At 47.1% G+C, this 22,172-nt stretch overlaps 1 protein-coding gene across 1 annotated transcript; it reads left to right on the top strand.

The window, feature by feature from the left end:
* The first annotated feature begins 1,849 nt into the window (after positions 1-1,849).
* Positions 1,850-18,255, top strand: LOC148684684 (natural killer cells antigen CD94-like). The gene is made up of 6 exons (XM_088651947.1): positions 1,850-2,069; positions 5,198-5,296; positions 9,437-9,532; positions 13,204-13,355; positions 16,409-16,551; positions 17,703-18,255. Exons 1-6 carry the CDS (start codon positions 1,850-1,852, stop codon positions 17,824-17,826), a joined length of 834 nt encoding a protein of 277 aa, XP_088508073.1. The 3' UTR covers positions 17,827-18,255.
* The last annotated feature ends 3,917 nt before the right edge of the window (positions 18,256-22,172 follow it).

Below are 22,172 nucleotides of genomic sequence, written 5' to 3'. Positions count from 1 at the left end.
TCCTGGTGCATCCACTCCTATTGTTATCACTATAATGCCTAGCAGGAAAGCTGCTGGCTTTTTTAACAAATGTTATTTTAAACATCTTCTTCCTTTCGTTATAGATCATTTCCCAATACTTCTTTATGATTTTACAATCCCACCACATTTGGAAAAAAATGCCCCTTCTGTTATTTTACATTTCCAACACTTGCTTTCCTTAGTTTTGTACATTTTTGATAATTTGACTGCAGATAGACATCATTTTCATATAGGGTGACAGTGTTTTCAAGTGGGCTTCCTTGGGGGCGCCCCAAAGATGCTCCCCTTGCACATTTTGCAATTTATATGAAACAATCTATGGAATTGCAAGGGCATGTTGTTTGCTCCACGTCGCTTTCTCTCCACACGCAGGCTGCGCCTAAAACTTAAAAACTTTGAACAACAGCAAAAAAAAGAAGTATCCCATATAAAACACACATGGAATTAATAGGATGGGAAAATGAATCCACAACAAATGGACGTGCACTTTAATCTGCACTTTTAATTTAGAATGCAAGCTTTTGTTCATTTTGCAGTCTCGTTTTCGACGTGGGTATTCATTGGCTATTCCAATGTATATTTTAATTTATTTTGCAAACCGCTCGGAGGTGTTATCGACAGTTAAGCTGTCTACAAATTTTGCCAAGTAAAGAAAATCCCTTAATAAAAATATTATTATAATTCCATTAACGTTCCATTGGTTGCTCTTTTTTTAATGATAGTTGTTGTTTCCCCACCTCTCGTGTGTTTTTTCTCCGTTCTTATTTTTATCTCCAACCTGCCTTGAGTGCCTGGGCAGAGGAAATGCTGTAGTAGTAATAATAATAATAATAATAATAATAATAATAATAATAATAATAGGCACCACTGGGAGAGTATAAATAAATATATAAAAACAACAATGTATTTTTAATCTCCTGTTGGAAGCCCCCCAGAGTGGCTGGGGAAACCCAGCCAGATGGACGGGGTATAAGCAATAAATTAACAACAACAACAACAACAACAACAACAACAACAACAACAACAACAACATTGCTTTAATTCTATAATTCCTTATTTTAATCATTCTTGTTGTTTTCCCCCACTCCCATGTTTTAGCAACAACAACTGTGTTAATTGTACCATGCCCATTTTTTAAAATCTGTATTTTTATCTCTAAGCCGCCTTTAGCCCCTGGAAAGGTGATTTTTTGTTGTTGTTGTTAGCCTACTGTTATTGCTGCTACTACTACTACTACTATTATTATTATTTATTGAGTCCCACCCCTGGGGAAAGGCAGAGTATAAATAAACATAGCAATATTGTTTCAATTCTATGAATTTGATTATTTTTAGTGATGGCGGCTGTTTTCTTTCCAGCTGCTCTCATTTCTATCCGCAAGCCGCCTGGAAAAAGCAGAATTATTTATTTATTCATTGTTTGTTTGCTTGCTTTTTTGCTTGCTTGTTTATACCCCACCCATCTGGCTGGGTTTCCCCAGCCACTCTAGCCGGCTTCCAATAAAAGATTTAAAATACTTTAAAAGGTCAGACATTAAAAACTGGAATCAAAGACGTGTGAGGCCCACCCCCCACCCCCACCCAGGAGAAGGAATAGAATTGGAGTCTGAATCCCAGCCCCTCCCTAGGAAACGCCCCCCCTCCCCCCGCTGCCAGGCTGTACCCCCACCCCCAGCTAGGCCTGACCCGACCCCACCCAGCCACCCTGCTTAAGGGGCACCCTCTGCCACCCACCAAGAGCCCCCTTCTCCTGACCCCCACCCACCCCCTGCAAAGGGGTCCCTGACGCCTCTTCCTGGACCCCCCCCTTGCCCCACAGAGGCCCCGAGATGCCCCTGGAGCTCAGGCCGGGGGGCAGGGTGCTCCCGGCCTCCACCATCCGGGGCAAGTCCCAAGTATTCGGTGGCAAGTCCCGCACGACGGAGGTCAAGTCCCCCCCCAGAGGGCCGGCCTTCTGGAGCAGGTCTTCCCCCCAGCTGCGCCGGGAGCTGCCCAGGCCCCCCAGCCGGCCCTCGTGGGCGCTGCAGAACAGGCTCCCCGGCCCCCCAGGTGAGGGGTTAGGTGGGGCACGCACCTGAGCGTGGCAGCGGGCGACCCTGGCCACAAGGAGCCCCCCCCCAGGCCCTTGAGATTCCCCGTTTTTTATTTGGGGTTTGGGTTTTTTATTTCATTTATCACCCCCCGAGATCTCCGGGGAGCATGAAGATGGATTGGTTGGTTAAGTGACTGATTGATTGATATATACAGTGGTACCTTGGTTTACAACCATAATCCGTTCCGGAGGTCCGTTTGTCAACCCAAACAGGTTGTAACCCAAGAAGCGTTTTCACCAATGGGGCCTCCCCAAATAAATTTGTTCGTAATAATAATAAAAAGGGGGGTTTAATATTAATTTTAAAAAAAGGTCACAAACTTCCGGGTTTGACGTGTTTGTAATCCAAAACATGAAAACCAAGACGTATGCAAACCAAGGTACCACTGTTTAATTTTTTTATTTATTTTCCATTTAATAATAGACACCCACATCATCATCATCATCATTCACTTTGGAGCCTGCCGACTTCCTTCCCTCCCGCCTTACAGCTTTCTAAATTAACCTTTATAATATCAGGGGGGGGGGGGTTAGAAAGGAGGAAGGCCCGTTTTTTTTAGGGGTTCAGGTTCAAAGTTGTCGAGCTTTTATTTTTATTTTTAGGGGAGCCTAAAATAAGGGACCCAGGTGGCGCTGTGGTTAAACCACTGAGCCTAGGGCTTGCTGATCAGAAGGTCGGCGGTTCGAATCCCTGTGACAGGGTGAGCTCCCGTTGCTCGGTCCCAGCTCCTGCCAACCTAGCAGTTCGAAACCAAGTACCGTAGATAAATAGGTCAAAATGCAAGTAGATAAATAGGAACCGCTACAGCGGGAAGGTAAACGGCGTTTCCGTGCGCTGCTCTGGTTTGCCAGAAGCGGCTTTGTCATGCTGGCCACATGACCTGGAAGCTGTACGCCGGCTCCCTCGGCCAATAATGCGAGATGAGCGCGCAACCCCAGAGTCGGTCACGACTGGACCTAATTGTCCCTTTAGCTTTACCTTTTTAAGTTGTTGAGCCAGGGATCCACCAGTGATCTACCACAGACTTCCAGTGACCTGTTGGGTGTGCCTGCTTTCTATCGTTGCAATTTAGGCGTTTTCCAATTCTAATGACGCTCGTTGCAAAATGGCTCAAAAATTTAAATCAATATAGGGAGATGGAAAACCTATCCTTCGAAGTCACCGAAGAACCTTGCTAGTGGTGTTTAATTGCTAACAATAATCTTTCAGATATCGTATACATTTACTCCAGTCCTTCTGGAATACTTGGTTGTGCCGGTTTCGGATTTTCCCCGTCAGCTTCTCCAGTTCCGCAAAGTCCATCATCTTCATCTGCCTCTCTTCTTTCATTGCTACTTCTTGATGTTTTCATTTGGGGGCTAAAAAGGATTCTTGCCACGGTTGTCGCATCCATAAACAGTCTTTTGTCTTCCCTTGGTATCTCTTCCCCCACTATACCCAGTAAAAAGGCTTCTGGTTTTTTTTAACAAAAGTATTTTTAAATATTTTCTTTAGCTCATTATATACCATTTCCTCGAAAGCCTTTCCCTCTTTACAAGTCCACCACATGTGGTAGAAGATAGCTTCCCTCTCTTTACATTTCCAGCACTCGTTAGTTCTTGTCTTGAAGATTTTAGCCAATTTAGCTGGTGTTAAATACCATCTGTACATCATTTTTGTAACATTTTCTTTCTGCCTGCAGGAAAATTGATACCTTCCTTCCACCACCTTTCCCAGGATTCCAGCTGAATATTATATCCAAAATCTTTAGCCCATTGTATCATCACCCCTTTAACCTCCTCATTGTTGGTATGCCACTCCAGTAATCATTTATACATTTCCGATAATATTTTCCTACTATCATCCAGTAATTCTATCTCAAACCTAGATCTTACTCGATTCCGGCAGGTAGCCGTGTTGGTCTGACGCAGTCAAAATAAATTTAAAAATTGTCATGTAGCACCTTAGAGACCACCTTACATATACCCAGAACAAACTTAGTTGGTCTCTTAATTTACCATTAATTTTTATTTATTTATTTTGACGAGATCTTACTGTTTCAAAACGAGATTCCTCATTTTCTTATTTGGGGTTTGGGTTTTTTATTTCATTTACCGCCACCGCCCCCCAAGATCTTCAGGGAGCATGCAGATTTTGTGAATAAGTCCCTTTTCCACGCACGGGTTCCTGGCTTCTCCGCTTCCAAGCTACCTCTCCTTGAGGACTTGAACACTCGCTGGCTGGTTTGGTGAAAGGCGGCTTCCCCAACCCGGTGCCGAAAGAAACTTAGAGGGCGCCCGGTTGAGGAAGGCTGATTGAAAGTCTGAGGACTGGAACCGGCTGCCGTCTTTCGTCTACGGCTCCGACCCTGTACATCGTTTCTATCAGCCCTCTTTGTTAATTTTATTTATTTATTTCGGTTGAGTTTTGCAGGTCCTCACGCGGCTACCTCCGAAGGCAAAATCCCTCCTGTTAAAATACCGGATTATACAGTTACCGTATTTTTCCGTCTATAAGACACCCCCATGTATAAGACAATTCCTATTTTAGGTGACTCCGGTTTAAGAAAACGGGATGGAGGTGGCCCCCGTGTATAAGACGCCCCCAAATCCTGGACATTATTTTTTAGGGGGGGGACTTAGTCCTATACATGGAAAAATACGGTAATTCTGCAAAACAGAAAGTAACAATAGCAGCATCCCAGTGGGTGGGGATTTTAGGATGCTGTTACCCGCACCCCATCCCTGCTTAATTCACCCACTACCTTTATATATATATGAAAAGCAACAACATTACATTGATGTCTTTGTTTATGTACTGCAGAGGGCTGGGCTAGAGGACCCGTGGCCTCCCCTTCCATTTCTGCAATTCTGATATTCTAGACCTTCCAAGTGTCCCTATTTTCCAGGACCAGTCCCAGATTTCGAAAACCATATATATATATTACATTTCTGTATTTGTTCATGTACTGCAGGGGGTTGGACTAGATGGCCCCTGGGGTCCCCTTCCCACTCTGCAATTCCGCAATTCTTCAGAGGCCTCGGCGTGCCAGGCAGCAAAGCAGCAACGGGTGTGCTTCTAATGTTTCTCCTTTGCCCCCCGCAGAGCGTTTGGGCGTCTCCAGCTGGTGGCAGATCTCGGCGCTGTTCTTGGTGGTTCTTTCGTTGGCCTTATTTATCACCCTGGTCATTTTGATTTACGACTGTGAGTACCGGCGGGGGGCTCCGAAAGAGGCTTCCGACCCCCCCCCCAACCCAGGTCTCCCTTCCTCTGGGGCCTGCATGCTGCCCTAGAGGAGGGCACCTGCTGCAATGTTTGGGGTGGAAATTGCATGTGTAGACCTTTTAACCACCCCCAAATAAATTCAGATAAGACTCAAATTTTTGGTTTGGTTTTTGGCAGAATTTAGGCCACAACTTTATTGATTACAATCAAGTGAGTGGTTGCGTAGGCTCTGGTTCGACTGGCTCCCTGCACCCTTGCAGGCAGCGCTGACCCTGGGCACCAACCATAGGTCAGCCTTGGGTGAACACCCGGCAAAGTGGAAGGCAAGGTCAAGCCAGCCAGATGCCCCCCTGGTCTCGGGCTCAGGGCACAAGCCCTCACAGAGTTGACCAACCAAAGAGTCCCAGGATTCCTCTAATGGAATACCCATCGCATAGGGATGGCCAGACCCCTCTGCCACCCCATCCACCTGAAACAGTGCCTATCTGCAACCTTACAAGTTGTGACAATTTGCTACATGGCAGGCGAAACCCAAATGGCACCAGCCAATCAGCCAAGAGGGGGAAATTCCTGCCATGCCCCTGTCCCAACGATAGACGACACACGGCGGCATAGCAAGGTCATGCGTGCAAGCCCTGAATATAAGGAGAGGTGGGCGGGTGTTCCAATGCACTGGCCCAAAAGACGAAGCTCAGGGAAACATGCATGGGCTTAAATAAAGGTCCCTCAATGGACTTTAGCTGGCATCCCATCGGTCTAATTGCGCCCAGAATCAAGGGACCTCCAATAGGGTTTTGTGGCCATCCAAACGTTCCCACCCACAACACAGGGTTTGGTTGCCGGGTCGCACCGCAACACGTACCCTCTGGTTAGGGAGGACCCGATTAATCATAAAGCGGCTGGGCTGCATGATCCATGATATACATTGCATACTTCTCTATCGTTAACTGGCTCTGGGACTGCCGAACTCAAGGGCATTATTACTATTATTATTATTATTATTATTATTATTATTATTATTATTATTATTCTGCAGTCCCAGGGCAAGTTAACAAGACTGGCAGCCGGGAGGGTTTCAAGCACATACCTTTAAGTTTGCACAAGGAAAATGCTCTGTTGCCCTAGTGCAGGGGTTCCCAACAAAATTTTCTCGAGGACCCCTCATCAAGCCGCTATTGTGATAAGGACCCCCATTAATTCCTAATCCTAAAATTAAAAAGTGAGAGCCAAATTAAGAGTCTTTTAATATTTTATATTTATACTTTTTTACAGTTACAACAGAGTACTCCATCAGTATACAGTTAGTTTTAATTTTCACTTCTTAATGAGATGAGTTAAATCTGTCCTTTGATTTTTTTTATTTTTTTTTTGGGACAGGGACCTGTACTTTTAATTTGTTTTTGTTTTTATTTTTTTTAAACATAATTTTTATTGTTTTTACAAATTACATAGAATGGTACATATATAAACACCTTTTCCACCTTCTTCCCACCCCCCCCATGGGTCCTCCCCTGCCACAGAAGTATCCCACGCAGGTGAACAGTCAGAGGTGGTCCATTTTATGGTTGAATTTCTGTCCTCCTCCCCCTCCCCTGCCCCCGAAGCCCCCCCCTGCCACCAGGAAGCTCCAGTGAACCAGGGCAGTACGCAGGAGTTCATCCATCCAACCATCTATTGTCATACCAAAAAAAGAGAATACAAAAAGAGAAAAAGAGAAAAAATAGAAGAAAAAAAAGACAAAAAAGAAAAAAGACAAAAAAAATTCATCATAATTGTTAAATTCATAATTGTTAAACCATATTTTGTGGGCTTCCCCACCCTCCCCCCTTCCCCGGTTTTCCTCCCTTATTTATCATCTTCAACAGTTTCATAATTTTATATTTTATAACATACACCTTTATAGCTTATCCCACTTTTAAACTAACTATTATCATTTTCACCTAATGTCCAATCACTGAAAGATCAAACTCCCATTTTTTCTTCCCGTGCCTAATTTTTACCCCCTCTATAGGCCTCCATATTTTCACCTTTTTCCAGAATCAATTCACTTTTTGAACCTATAACTATTCCCAATCTAACCTTACACCCCCGAGTACCGGCTCCACCCCACCAATCCAGCAAGTTCCATAGTCAGCAGTCCAGTTATAATCCTATTAACCCATCCTTACAATCACAACTTCACTTTCCCTTCACCCCACCCCCTGTTTACAGTCTTTTGCCATCCAGGCCTCCATATCAGACCCCTGAGCTTCTTCTCTTCTCTGCTTGATTTTTCCTTCTTCCCTGTGGTCCTTCTGGAGTTCCAGTAAATCCAATCGTGCCCCCCTCGAAGGGAAGGCACACCATCCGACTTTTTGTGGGCTTCATTTTTTGGTGGGCTTCATTTTGTGTTATATTATCACAGTCCTCATCCTCTTTTTCTTCCAAATCACAGTCTCCATCCTTGTCATTCTCTCTCTCATCTTCTTCAGTTTCAATAGCTTCATCCTCTATGAAATCATATTCTGCCATCACCATCCGGAATTGTTGCTGTAACTCTCGCCGTTGTGTCTCCTCTTGACATAGTTCTATTCTTGCTTCCCACATTAAGGTCAAAACAGTCCGCTGAAACTCAGGCGAGTACCTTTTTGTTGACATAGTTCAATCCTGTCAAGGTCAAAACTTGTCACATGGGGTGGAATATGATCGCAGTTTATCCTCTCGACTCCATTTTAACAAGCTGGCTGCATTCTTCAAGTCTTTTTTTTTAAAAAAAAATAAAGTTCGAACTCACATTTCAAAAGCATATAGACCGAAAAGAAGTTTCCAAAAAGTCCAGAAATAAAGATAGAAATAAAATTTGACTATAAATCCTGATCAGCTCACTGGGTTGTCTGGGCTGCCGGCTCCCGAGGAAAAGAAAGGTCTTTCTTAGTCTTTACCTCTTTCTGCAGGGTATTCATAACCACAGTCCCTCTCCCCTTTTACCCTGCATTTAGGGGAGATTCTCTTTGATGCCTTTGAGGGATCCTTTTAAGTTAAAATCCTCTGTTTACGGCTTCGGGTTTCTGTTTACTGTCTCTTATGTTACCGTGGGGGGGGGGGTGGCTTCCTCTTTTCCCCCTCTCTCCCAGGTCCAAATTATAGCCTTAATTTAAATTCCAAACAATCCAAATTACTCACAGTCTATTCATTTGCTAAATATTCTTGGAAGAATTGGCCGCCTCCACTTCCCAGACACGCAGCTTCGCGCTCTCAGAGCAGCAGTGTCAGCCTGTCCGCCGCGGTTCACCTCCTCGCTCTCGGGGGCTTAAACAAAGCCGATCCGGGGAGGAGAGAGTCCGCTTTTGGCGCCGCCAGGCAAAATCCGTCCCCAAAAAGCTCGATTTGGGGCTTTTAAGGAGGTTTCGCTTCGCTGGAGCGATTCCCTCCACCTCTGAAGCGCCGAGGTCCGCTCCGCTGAGCGGACCCCCGTCTGAGCAAGATGGCGCGGTCAACCGGAAGCCTAAATCTGTCCTTTGAGTCCATTATTTCTGAAATATTAGGTTCCAAACTTGAAACTTTCACTCTGAAATCCGACCGCATGTCGAGCCGATTCCTATATTTGTTTTTCATGAAACACATGGAAGAAAATGCTTGCTTTGTTTACAAACACTACTGTTTTGCAAAGAGGCAGCGCGCGGCAGGGAGGAGGGAGGGGAATGGAGAAGACAGGATACCTGCGCAGTAGCGCACAAATGAAGCCGACGCGCGCAAAGCATCTTGGGGAGGTGAGCGTTAGTAGAATGCGCGCGCTGCCTCTTTGCAAAACAGTAGTGTTTGTAAAGCGCCACCTAACGGCATACAGCAGAACTACTGCCTCTATCTAATTCTAGTTTTGCGCTAGACTCTGCTCATGCAGGAAGCAGCCAAAACAAAAAATCTGTTATCATACGAAATATATTTAATGTATATATTTATTCTAATAGCATCTTGTGGACCCCTCTGGCATAGCTCGAGGACCCCTGGGGGTCCGCGGACCACCTGTTGGGAACCACTGCCCTAGTGCAATAAATCCTTTATTTTTATTTTTATTTTATTTTTATTAATTATTATTATTATTAGGGGGGGAACACAGAGAGAAATATGTTTTCATTTCAGATATCTCCTTCGCGACAGAAATCAATGCAAAATCTCAAAACATGCAGCGCTCAAAGAGGCTCAGAGATGAGGTTCAGAAGGAAGCGAGGGGCAGAAGTGAGATATTTTCTTTACTTGTTTATTAAAGCAATAGTGTCAGTCATTACTGCAGGAGAGATGCAATAGGGAAACCGGTGGGAATGGGTAAAATGACGAAATCAATTAATCTTTGGCAAAGAAAAGAAAAGAAAAAAGGAGCAGCCCTTGCTTCTCATCGACAAAGCTCTGGTGTGCTTATGAGGAGCCCCTGGGTCTGGATATGTGCCGCCGGCCTCTGAATTCCCCAGCCGGGCTGCGAAGGAGCCAGGCCTTTGCTGACCCTCCTGGCACTGGTTTTCCTTAGTCCTCTGGGGATATCCAAGGCCCAGCCCAGTTCAGTTTGCTCCAGGGAGAATTGATGTCGCTCTGCAAGAATGCCACATCACTTGTGAAATAATTCAACAATAATGCAGTGGCGTGCGTTCAGGGGACTACGGGGACGAGGCTAGTTTCCTAAAAATTTCCCGGTAAATTAGAGCAATGAAGTATTAAAAACCTGGCACCTCCTCCTTCCAGAGGCCCAGGAAACTTTCCGCCCAGCTTAAGGGGGGAGGCACAATGCTCATGCCCAGTTTAGCTTAGATGCTATAGCTCATGGGTAGGCAAACTAAGGCCCAGGGGCCGGATCCGGCCCAATCGCCTTCTAAATCCGGCCCACGGACGGTCCTGGAATCAGCATGTTTTTACAAGAGTAGAATGTGTCCTTTTATTTCAAACTAGTATATTGAAGCCCGTTAAAATAACGGGTGCTAGAGCGTGTGTCGCGGCAGCGGCAATGCCGGATCGCAACCCCGGCGCTCGGCTATAGGAGAAGCCGGGGCCGGGGCACCGCCTCCTCGGTCGGGCCGGGCCCGGCCTACACAGAGTAGGCTCGCCGGCCCCGGGATCCATCCACCGTCTCCTCCTTTCCACCCCTTGTTTGCCTGCCACCATGGGCGCCACTGGGAGAAGAAGAGGTGTCGGGGCTCAGGCAGCCAAGGTGCGGAAAGGAGGCGGCGGTAGGTGGATCCCGGGGCCGTCGAGCTGAGGGGGCCGCCGGGGAGGCCGCCTCGAGCTCCGGGCTCCCTCCTCCTCCTCCTCCTCCTCCTCCTCCTCCTCCAGCAGCGCGACACCTCTGGTCGGGACAATGGCAGGACCCCCTCCTCCCACCTCCCGGCAGCTCCGGCCGCCCCTCGTGGCTCCTCACGGGCATCGCCATAGCCTCCGCTGCGTGAGGGTGAGGTGTGCCCGTGAGGAGCCGCGAGGGGCAGCCGGAGCTGCCGGGAGGTGGGAGGAGGGGGTCCCGCCACTGTCCCGGCCAGAGGTGTCGCACTCCTGCTGCTGGAGGAGGAGGTGGAGGAGGAGGAGGAAGGAGCCCGGAGCTCGAGGCGGCCACTCCGGCTGTGAGGGGATTGAAGGGGAGCGGCCGGCCCGAGGGGCGGTCCTCTTGCCCGCCTCGCCGCCTCAGCCTGGCTCGTCTCCCTGCCGGGCCGAGCGGGCACCAAGCTCCCCTCTCCGAAGTGCCTCTTCGTCCAATCCCTGTGTCCGTGGGGCACATGCGCAGTAGCGCGGACACAGGGACTGGACGCAGAGACACTTGGATATTATTATATAGGATTCATCTCTGGGTTATTTGTGGGGCCTGCCTGGTGTTTTTACATGAGTAGAAGGTGTGCTTTTATTTAAAATGCATCTCTGGGTTATTTGTGGGGCATAGGAATTTGTTCACTTTTATTTTCAAAATATAGTCTGGCTCCCCACAAGGTCTGAGGGACAGTGGACTGGTCCCCTGCTGGAAAAGTTTGCTGACCTCTGCAGGGTATAGCTTGTTTCGCTTATATGCTCAATTTACGTGTAAGCTAAGCGAGCTATAGCTTAGGGCCCCATTCTCTTGGGGGGCCCCCAAAAAATTAACGGGAAAAAAACAACTGGATGTACATTTCCAAATATAAGATAAAAAATAAATACAATAAAACCTACATACATAGTACTAGTTACAGATAGGTAGCCGTGTTGGTCTGACATAGTCAAAAGATAAAATAAAATAAATTCCTTCCAGTAGCACCTCAAAGCACCTCAGAGTAGATCTCAAATTAGCTGTCTTATTACAGAAAAATTTCAGAAACAGACTGGAAAGAGAAGTTGCTGAATTGCAACTCATTACCAAGCTTAAAACCATGGAGAGACCTGGTCTGAATAAGGACATTGGATTCTTATCTCATTATACATGATAAAGCTTTCTTTAGCCATCTCACCCTTTGCTTTTTCCTGCAAGACCAATTGCAGTCGTTAACAGTCATTAACAGTCCTCCACAGGTTTACCACTCCTATCAGCCGATCACCCATTCCCACCACGCTTCTGAGTAATACCCCTCCCCACCCTCTATACATAAGGGTCTGGTGACTTCTGTACCAGTGTATCGGAAGAAGTGTGCATGCACACAAAAGCTCATACCAATGACAAACTTAGTTGGTCTCTAAGGTGCTAGTGGAAGGATTTTTTAAATTTATTTTATGTTTAGACCTACATACAGTGTTTTGTGTTGTGATAGGTTCCTATGATGTAAGCCATGGGCCCCACCTGCTCACCTGCTCCCTAAAATATCCCCAGTTTGCTCCTTTCTATATATAGGGTGCCTACATTCTGCATGGACTGGTTGCATGGCAAAATGTGCAAATGGCTTGAGATAGCCTACCTATGAGGTCCATCAATTACCATATAGCGTATATTCAACACAAAAAACAGCGACCATTTGTTGTTGACAAAGGACAGCTGGACATAGAAAGTGCCCCATTACCTTCAAGAGCTTAGGGCCTCATCAAACCTAAATTTGGCTCTGTTCACGCCACCAGCAATTGCCCTTGAAAGCTGGTGCCTCTGGCCCTAACCGTTCCCCTATGAAAAATTTCGCCGCTGCAATTACGGGGGGCAAAAGGGGATATCTTGATACCGACACTCTTGCCCGTTCTTCCAGCAGCGCATATCCGGCTCTTCTGCAAAATGAATGTGGAAATCAGGGCAGTGAAAATATATAACACAGGGTTTTTGTGTGTGCATTCTAAAAAAGAAATGCAGCCGATGCTACGGAGGCCACGCTGCCTGCCCAGTCAGAGGCTGGGTGCTCCCAGTTGCTGGAAACCGCAGGAGGGGAGAGTGTCGCTCTTGTGCCCGGATCCTGCTTGCAGGTTTCCCATAATGGGCACCGAGTTGGCCGCTTGGAGAACAGAATACCTGACCAGCATAGCTGCCAAGTCTCCCGTATTCCCTGGGAAATCCCCGTTTTTCCAGCTGTTCCTAGCTGAAAAAATTGATTTTTTTTGTTTTCCCCCAGTTTATTCTGGTGCAGCGGCCATTTTGGAACTGGGCGGAGCATGCTCAGAAGCGACTTTTGATGCTGCTCTGCCCAGTTCCAAAATGGCTGCAGTGCGACTTCTGGCGTGGCGGCCATTTTGGAACTGGGCAAAGCAGCATCAGAAGTCACTTCTGAGCATGCTCCGCCCAGTTCCAAAATGGCGGCAGTGCTACTTCCGGTCTGCTACTTCCGGCCCGGTCCCTTATTTTTCCGACAGCAACTTGGCAGGTATGCTGACCAGATGGGCCCCTGTACCTAACCCAGCAGCCTCTTTGTACCTTCTCCGCCTCTGCTCAACCTCTGGAAATCCTCCAAAATATCTCCCTGCCACCCACCCTTGTGCTTTTATCTCCGCAGCCCTGACATGCAGATCCTGCAAAGGGCACTGGATGCAGTGGGGAGACAATTGCTACCTGTATACCACAGAACCCATGACCTGGAGAGACTGCGTGAGCCACTGCAAGTCACTCAAAAGCAGCCTCGTGATGGGGAGCACCGAAGGAGAAATGGTGAAAGCTCTTTCAAGCTGGGGGTGTGCGGGGTTCCTGCCATGGAACGGGGTTGGGGAATTGGGGCATGTATGTGCCTAGGGCAGAAATTGCATAAACCTCAACGGTAGGGGTGCAGCTTTCACACAAACCTGCCGTTCTCACACGCAACCCTGACACTCCTTTCGGGCTCGTTGCACATTGGGACCTCATATGTTGTGCTTGAATATTTCTTAAAAACACGGAACTGTAGAGTTGGAAGGGACCTCGAGGGTCTTCTAGTTCAAACTCCTGCAATGCAGGAATCTCAGCTAAAGCATCCCTGACAGGTGACTGTCCAACCTCTGCATAAAAACCTCCAAGGAAGGAGAGTCCACAACCTCCGGAGGGAGTCTGTTCCACCGCCGAATGCTCCTTACTACCAGAAAGTTCTTGATGTTGTTGGAAATCTCCATTCCAGTAATTTGAATCCATTGGTTTGGGCCCTACCCTCCGGAGCAGCAGGAAAGCAAGCTTGCTCTATTTCCCATCTGACAGCCCTTCAGATACCGGCATTTAACCTGTCACATTTAAGTCTCCTCTTCTCCAGGCTAAACACCCTCAGCTCCCTCAACTGTTCCTCCTTTGGCGCTTAAAAGAGAGAACAGTTACCGGTAAGCCTCCTGCTTGATATCGAGAGGCCAGGATTTCTACATCCACCTTTCTGTTAATCAGTTGTTCAGCCCAGGCTTTTCATGTTTTTTTAAAAATAATTTTTATTCAATTTTTCATCTTAACACAACAAACATAATAATGTACAATAAAACACATAGTCTAACAAAAAACAACAACAATACAAATGTAACTTTTAAATGTCCATTTTTTCTAATCATTGTCTTATGGACTTCGCCTCCCCCCCTTTCTGATTTTCAATTTATGATCCGCTTTAGCAATTTCCTTTATCATAATATTTTATTCCTTTTCATTTATATTTTTCTTTCATTTAATATCCTCCCCCTCCTCCCCCACTCCATTCCCAGAGATCCCCCTGCCACCAGAGAATCCCCAGGTGCAGTAGGACAGAAGAGGCAGTCCTTTTTATCATTTGGTGCCCCCTCCCAGCACCTCCCCCTGCCACCAGAAGGTCCAAGATGAGGGAGAAGAGTGGAAGCAAAGGGACACTCCACTATCCTCAAATACCACAATTGATCTATTCTAATTTACAACTTATTTTTCTTTATCATTTACACATCTTAAATTTTTTCCCCTCCTTTTAGCCTATATGCCCCTTCCAAATTTCTCCATAAAACAGCAATATTAATATAATTTAATTCCATTTAAATTATTTCTCAATTTTCTTCCATCCCCTTCATAACTGCAGATTCCTTAATTCTCCCAATTCACACCTTAATATCCTTGATTTTCACCCCACTCCCATTCTCCAATGTCTCCCCACCCCATCATCCACGATCTCGCCCTGCCACCTTCCATACCACCCCTTTATTCCTTTGAAACATCTCCTGACAGCTCCCTTTCCCATTCCCCCTCTCAGTTCTTCTCTTCTCAGCTGGAAATCAAATCCTCCTTCCTGGGTGAAAGCAAAATCATTCACTATTTCTTTATCCTCTAAATCATCCTTTCCATTCTCCAAGGTCTTGGTCTTTTCCTTCTATCTCCACATTTTCTTCACAACTCCCTTTGAAATCATTGAAGCAGTCACCAAATTTTTTCACCTCAGCGATACATCCTCGCCCATCATCTGTCCAGCTTGAAGGTCACCGCAGAGATAAAACTGGATGGGGGGAGATGCATTCAATGTATCCAAGTAAAAAGCGAAAGTGGAATGTATCCTTTATTTAAAATGTCACCATTTTTTCCTGCAGCACTGACAAGGGGTGTCAATTTCAAATCCAAATCCTCAGATTTCACAGGGATTTAAGTCTTGTTAAATTCTTCCCCCTTTACCCTGCTTCTGGGGGGTAGATTCCAATCCTGCCTTTGGAAGTTTAGCAACTTCTTAAAGTATTTTCCTGGCTTCAGGCAAAAGTTATTGCTTTCTACGTTACTTAGTCGGTAGGGATCGGCTTCTGCTTTTTAAAAATCCCTTTCCCGTGGCCAAATTTTTCTTCAAATTAGTCAAAATAAAATGAATACTCATGGTACAGTCTTTTAATGAATTTTCTTTAGGAAGAAGTTGAGCACTCATGCCTCACAGTCCTGCAGCTTCGCGCTGTCAAAAGGAATGATCTTAGTCTTTTTGCTCAGCAGCTCCAACCCCCTCGCTCTCAGGAGCTCAAAACAGAGCCTTGCCGGGGAGAGGGAGCCCGCTTTTGCGCCCCGCCGGACAACTATGCCCCCAAATTGCTTGATTTGGGTTGGGGGGGTCTGCTACGCTGGAGCGATTTCCCCACCTTTGATGCACCAAGGTCTGCAAACCTCCAACTCTGATGGCCGGCGCTCAACCCGGAAGTCCCCAGCCCAGGCTTTTCAGTGCCTTTCCCCATCACTTTCCTAACTGCAAAAAGTCTGGGTTTTTAAAGTGTTATGCTAGAGTGACAGAGTGCTTTGCTTGTGCAAACCTGAGTTTCCTGGTGTACACTTGCATGCTCCCAGGGCCGTCTTAAGCATATCCTGCACCATGGTGCAAAGATCCCTCCAGCGCCCCCCGCCTCCGGTTTCCCAGAGTTGCTGACCCTTTTTTAGGGAAGACGGCGCTGCCGGTGATGCGCCCAGCTTTGCGGGGCTGGAAGAGGCGGGTAGCGGCTGGAGGGCAGCTCCTCCAGCAGGGTAGAGGCAGAGGCTGGACGTGGCAGCTCCCGGCTCAGCTGGCCGCTTCATGCCACGACAGGCGTAGACTCTGGGCGCTGCGCTTCTTCAGCGCGGCATGCGGTGGCAGGCGAGGGCGGTGAGCTGATGCTGGGAGGTGCCGCGTCCAGCCTCTTCCGCTTCCTTGGAGCCCTCCAGAACTTGGCACCCTGGCGCCCTGCGCTACTAGCCTCTATGGGTAAGACGCCCCTGCATGCTCCCTGCAAAATTCTGGCAGCCCTGCATGATGCGCCCCGTATGATGGGCCTCTGGGGTTCCTTCTCCCACAGGAATTCCTGCTGTTTCTGACAACGGACTGGTTCATGATGGACAACAACCACCTCCGAGGTGGAAGTTACTGGATCGGCCTGATCTGCACCATGTCCGACAATAACTGGAAGTGGGCCGACGGGGCATCTCTGCACATCAGGGTGTGAGTCTCCTCCTTTTTTTCTGTATGAGAAGCAAGGGTGTTTGATGTATATTGATTTTGCCTATGTATAATACAGTGGTACCTCTACTTACGAATTTAATGTGTTCCGAACACACATTTGTAAGTTGAAAAAAATTGTAAGTCGAATCCCATAGGAATGTATTGGGAGAAAAAATTCGTAAGTCGAAGCAACCCTATCTAAAAATTCGTAAGTAGAAAAAATCCTATCTAAACCGCATCCAAGATGGCGGATGAAGCTCCATTTGTAAGTAGAAAAATTCGTAAGTAGAGTTATTTGTAAGTAGAGGTACCACTGTATTGATTTAATAATAATAATGAAAAGACTGTGTACTGTTGTGAGGGCTCTCAGAGATCTACACAAGTGCTTTGAGTAGCTGCATTGGCCAAGGGTCTCTCTGGTAATTTCTTACAACAGTACAGTCAAACCTCGGTTCTCGGACAGCTCCATTTTCGCACGTTTTGGCTCCCAAATGCCGGAAACCTGGAAGTAAATGCTCCCGTTTCCGAACCTTTTTCGAAGCTCTTGCAACCAATCGGAAGCCGCGCTTCGGTTGTCCAACGTTTCGGAAGTCGAACAGTCTTCCAGAACGGATTGCGTTCAACAGCCGAGGTTTGACTGTACGCACTATATATCTGGAGGAAACTCTTTCAAAGGAGGCGATACACCAGTATTCCAAGCCAAGATATAAATAGGGGATGAAAAACTCATATAATGGAAAATGGTGACAGGCAAAATAAAAATTGGGTGGAATTTGCCACCCGTGAGGCTGTGTCCTTAAATAAGCTAATAAAAAAACACAAGACCCGACAGACAGTTGCGAGGCCCCAAAGGTCCACTTCCCCACTAAGAACCCAGAGTTGGTGGGTTCGTTTCTCTGGTTATGAATAAAGCTTTTTAAAACCAGCCCCTAATAGCAGATGCAGAAGCCCCCATGCAGCCTTCAGCCACAACTAGGCGGCTAGCTGTTAGCAAATGCTTTAGTGGTAGCACCTTGCTGTGTGAATTGCGGTTATCTCCCACAATCTCTGCTTGCAGCAGGTTCTTCCCATTCGCTATGGCAGGCCACTACCCCAATCCAAAGGAATTGCATTAAAAAACAAAATAGGCTAAGCTTCCTTATCCCTAGCAGACCTGGAGCCTGGAAGTACATCAACACCACGGAGGACATCAGCATCACCTACAGCAAAGGCGAGCCATCCAACCATGAGTGCAGCAGAGAGCACCAGTGTCTGTGCAAGAAATCGGTGGAATGAAGCAGGCAGCCACGCCCCCCCCCCCCCGGGCCCAGGCGCCCCTCTCTAGGGGCCCTCGCGGAAACAGCATCCATGGACATCTCTCGCAAAGGGGAACATCTTACCCTACGAAGGCGCACGGTGTGGGCCTGGTGTTCTGGCAAGGTTCTGCCTCTGCCCCTTAAGACTTTGTTTCGGGCCTTCGGAGGCGAGGCAGGACTGAGCCGCTGGGTGAGATCTGCCAAAATCGAAACTCCCCGTTTGCTGCTGAAATCCAATTGCAGGTGTTCTTTTTACTGTTTGGCCGGCCGTACATCGGCTTGGCTGTTGGTTTATTGATGTTTTCGTTGCCGTTCTCATGTGTATGGTAAACCGTTCTGTGATCCTGACAGAGGGAAGGGTGATCCGGAAGAATAAGTCAATAGATGTTAAAAAATAAATGTGTATTATACTACCTCTGCAGCTCTCGGCTGTTGATCTCTCTCGGGTGATCTTGGGACTGATGCTCAGTGGCTCCACTTTGAGATCTTTCCTTTTGTAGCCTTCCACCAGAGGTGGGATGCCACAAATGTGGGCTGTGAAAGGAGGCCCTCTCTTCATGGGTCTTCTTCTGCCAGCCCAACACAGTGAAATGTCTCTGCTCCTCAGGGAGGAATCCCCCGCACTCATGTCGTTGCAGATACAGTGGTACTTTGCTTACCTTCCAAGTCCCGGACTGCAGAATCTGGGACCGGCAGCCATGTGACACTGGAAGTTGCGTCGACGTAACTTCCGGTTTCGCTTTGCCCTTCTATGGGCACGCAAAATGGCCGCCGCCAGCTTCAAAAGTAGCTTCTACGCATGACCGGAAGTGTGTTGACGCAACTTCCGGTGTCGCCCCGCCCATCTATGGGCACCAAAATGGCCGCCGCCGACACCGGAAGTCGCATCTATGCACTTCCGGTCAGAAAAAAAAATGGCCGCCGGCAGGAGAAAATAACGGAGAAAAACGTGAGACGAAGTGATACGGGGGACCACTGGGGAAAACAGGAGACTTGGCAGCTATGACTTTGGTTCTCAAACTTAATCCGTTCCAGAAGTCTGCTCCAAAACCAAAGCGTTCCAAAACCAAGGCACGCTTTCCCATAGACAGCAATGCAAAACGGATTAATCCATTCCAGACTTTTAAAAACAACCCCTAAAACAGCAGTTTAACATGGATTTTACTATCTTGTCAGGGGTACTCTCGAGTAAAGACGCTCCAGTCCGCTCTGCCTTTCAGAGTTTTATTGTGCATATTATTTACAGTGCAGAGATATCAGAAAACATGCATGCCTAGTCCGATTCAGAACCCGGCAATGGCTGCTTCCGGCTCTTCGGTCAGCTTAAAAGCCTGGGCACCCCAAAACGCCACCCCCTAGCCCTGCGTGTGGGCACGTGCCTCAATTCGGGCGCTGGAAGGGGCTGCGTTCCTTCTCCCGTCCTTTGGCTGGAGCGTTGCAGAGGCTCCGACACCTCTCTGGCCAGCTGGGTCGGTGCCTAGGCTCTGACACATCTGAGAGTCCCCTCTCCATCCCGCTCCATTCCTCATTCCCTCCTCCTGACCTGCTGCTAGTGCTGTCACTGGGCGAAGTGCTGGTCAGGATGACTGGGGGAGGGTCCCTGCAAGGAGTCCCCCTGACATATCTAAACAGACCATTGATCCATAAAATGAAAGCAATAACCCACGTGCTGTACTATAAAATAAATAGGACAGTATTGAAGATGATAAAAAATAAAATGAATTTTTTTTTCTTACCTGCACTGGTGATAGTCATTGTTTGGATGGGTTGTTTTTTTTTAATCCATTTCCGCAGTCACACAATCTATCAATCAGTAGCTGAACTGGGTTCCACACAGTCACAAAAACAAATGAACCGAAAAAGCCTTAATCCGTTCCGGAAGTCTGTTTGACTTCCGAAATGTTCAAAAACCAAGGCACAGCTTCTGATCGGTGCAGGCGCCCCGGAAACAATAGCCGACAGCTGCATCAGATGTTGGGCTTCTGAAAAACGTTTGAAAACCGGAACACTTACTTCCGGGTTTTCAGCGTTTGAGTACCAAGGCGTTTGAGAACCAAGGTACCACTGTATTTATAGTGTGCCGTTTGAAGCGACTGGAAGCATAAGAACTGGCTCCTTCGGAAATGAAGCATTGCCCACTCCCCTACAAATATCATTCAAACTTTAACTGGCAGAACCTTTCTTTAAAAGCAGAATTTAAACATCCAATGTATGTCCAACATATCCATGAAGTATTCTGAGCTGTCCAGCACGGGCTCAGCATCTTAGAAAATATGAAACAATCCAAATAGACCTGGAAGCTAAGGTCTCTCTCTCTCTCTCTCTTTTTCTCTTTCTTTCTTTTTTTCTCTCTTTCTCTCTTTCTTCCTTGGCCTTGGGCTGCTCACTCTCCCTTCAGGAGAGCTTCATTTGCATCCTCATTCCATGGAGTTTGGGAGACAAAGGCAGCTCCCTTCAAAATTGACACCTTTCATTTCACCTGTCAGATTTTGTTCCGGGAAAACTCCTGCAGCAAATGAGGAAAACAAAGGGCTTTTTTTTTGCAAGCCAGCAAAATAGGCACAGAGGAGTAAACTGCAAAGTCTGCGCCCAACCCATAAAAGGGTGTGCGCCTGAATATACATTTCTGTTATCTCCTAAGGCAATGCATATGCATAAACTGAGGCAACTTCTCCTATCCTAGGCTACATTGCCCTATTAGCATACCATTTATGGTCTTTCCTTAAGAGGGACCCAGGTGGCGCTGTGGTTAAACCACAGAGTCTAGGGCTTGCTGATCAGAAGGTCGGCGGTTCGAATCCCTGTGACGGGGTGAGCTCCCGTTGCTCGGTCCCAGCTCCTGCCAACCTAGCAGTTCGAAAGCACGCCAAAATGCAAGTAGATAAATAGGAACTGCTACAGCGGGAAGGTAAACGGCGTTTCCATGTGCTGCTCTGGTTCGCCAGAAGCGGCTTTGTCATGCTGGCCACATGACCTGGAAGCTATACGCCGGCTCCCTCGGCCAATAATGCGAGATGAGCGCGCAACCCCAGAGTCAGTCACGACTGGACCTAATGATCAGGGGTTCCTTTAATGAATACACATTAAGCAAGCAAACAAAGAACTCTCTCTAAGCAGCGCCTTGCTGCACGTGATCTCTTTGCATTCCATTCTATATATGAAACTAGTTACAGGTAAAATAAAAAAATTCCTTCAGTAGCACCTTAAAGACCAACTAAGTTTTTATTTTGGTATGAGCTTTCGTGTGCATGCACACTTCTTCAGATACAGTTCACTGTATCTGAAGAAGTGTGCATGCACACGAAAGCTCATACCAAAATAAAAACTTAGTTGGTCTTTAAGGTGCTACTGAAGGAATTTTTTTATTTTACTTCGATCCAGACCAACACGGCTACCTACCTGTAACTAGTTACAGGTAGGTAGCCGTGTTGGTCTGAGTTGAAACAAAATTTTAAAAAATTCCTTCAGTAGCACCTTAAAGACCAACTAAGTTCTTATTTTGGTATGAGCTTTCGTGTGCATGCACACTTTTTCAGATATATGAAACTGTTAACGGAAATTTGAGGGCTCCCTTGGACAAAACAAGACTCCAGCCAAAATATCAGAGCAAAACAGCAGCCAGTAGGCTTGGCCTTTATTAAAGAAAGTACTGTCGCAACAGGGCCCCACCTGCAACAAGGTGAAGCAAGATGGAGACCCCGAACAAAGGGTGGGGGTCTTCCCTTTTTATTAGCATCCCACCACCAAGGTACAGCCCTATAGATACATCACTAATATGTCATTGATACATCACAAAAAGGAGGGGTCCAGAGGTAGAAATTTGAGTACCTGGCCAGCTGCTCCTGGCCTCTTCTCACCCCCTCCCTGTTACATTCCACAGGACAAAGAGAAGTTTCACAGTCATTATGAAGGTGATAGCTGACTTTGATTTGATCCTGAGTCAATCCAGTTTGGGAGGAAAATCCATTGTGTAGAAGATAGTCGGCTGTCTGGCACATCTGGAGGTGGCAATTCCCTTGCCAGAGGAGGCTATTATAAGAAGAATGAAGGGGGTGGGGGCTAGCAGTTTGAAAGCAGGTAGAAGTGCAAGTAGATAAATAGGTACCGCTCTGGAGGGAAGGTAAACGGCGTATCCATGGGCTGCTCTGGTTTTGCCAGAAGCGGCTTAGTGATGCTGGCCACATGACCTGGAAAAACTGTCTGCGAAGTAGACAAACGTTGGCTCTCTTGGCCTGTAAAGCGAGATGAGCGCTGCAACCCCAGAGTCGTTCGCGACTCGACTTAACTGTCAGGGGTCCTTTTACCTTTACCTCCTAGAATCAGGGA

Source organism: Zootoca vivipara, chromosome 9 (genome assembly GCF_965207765.1).
Source record: "Zootoca vivipara chromosome 9, rZooViv2.hap1.1, whole genome shotgun sequence".
Classification (NCBI taxonomy): domain Eukaryota; kingdom Metazoa; phylum Chordata; class Lepidosauria; order Squamata; family Lacertidae; genus Zootoca; species Zootoca vivipara.
Note: the sequence above shows the minus strand (reverse complement) of the source record. Positions and strands in the feature narration are given on the sequence as shown.

Excerpts from the sequence above, each read along its gene's own strand:
- LOC148684684 (XM_088651947.1), top strand. The coding sequence starts at position 1,850 with ATGCCCCTGGAGCTCAGGCCGGGGGGCAGGGTGCTCCCGGCCTCCACC. Across the intron at positions 2,070-5,197 it reads CAGGCTCCCCGGCCCCCCAG|AGCGTTTGGGCGTCTCCAGC; the intron begins GTGAGGGGTTAG and ends TGCCCCCCGCAG. Across the intron at positions 16,552-17,702 it reads GCATCTCTGCACATCAGGGT|ACCTGGAGCCTGGAAGTACA; the intron begins GTGAGTCTCCTC and ends TATCCCTAGCAG.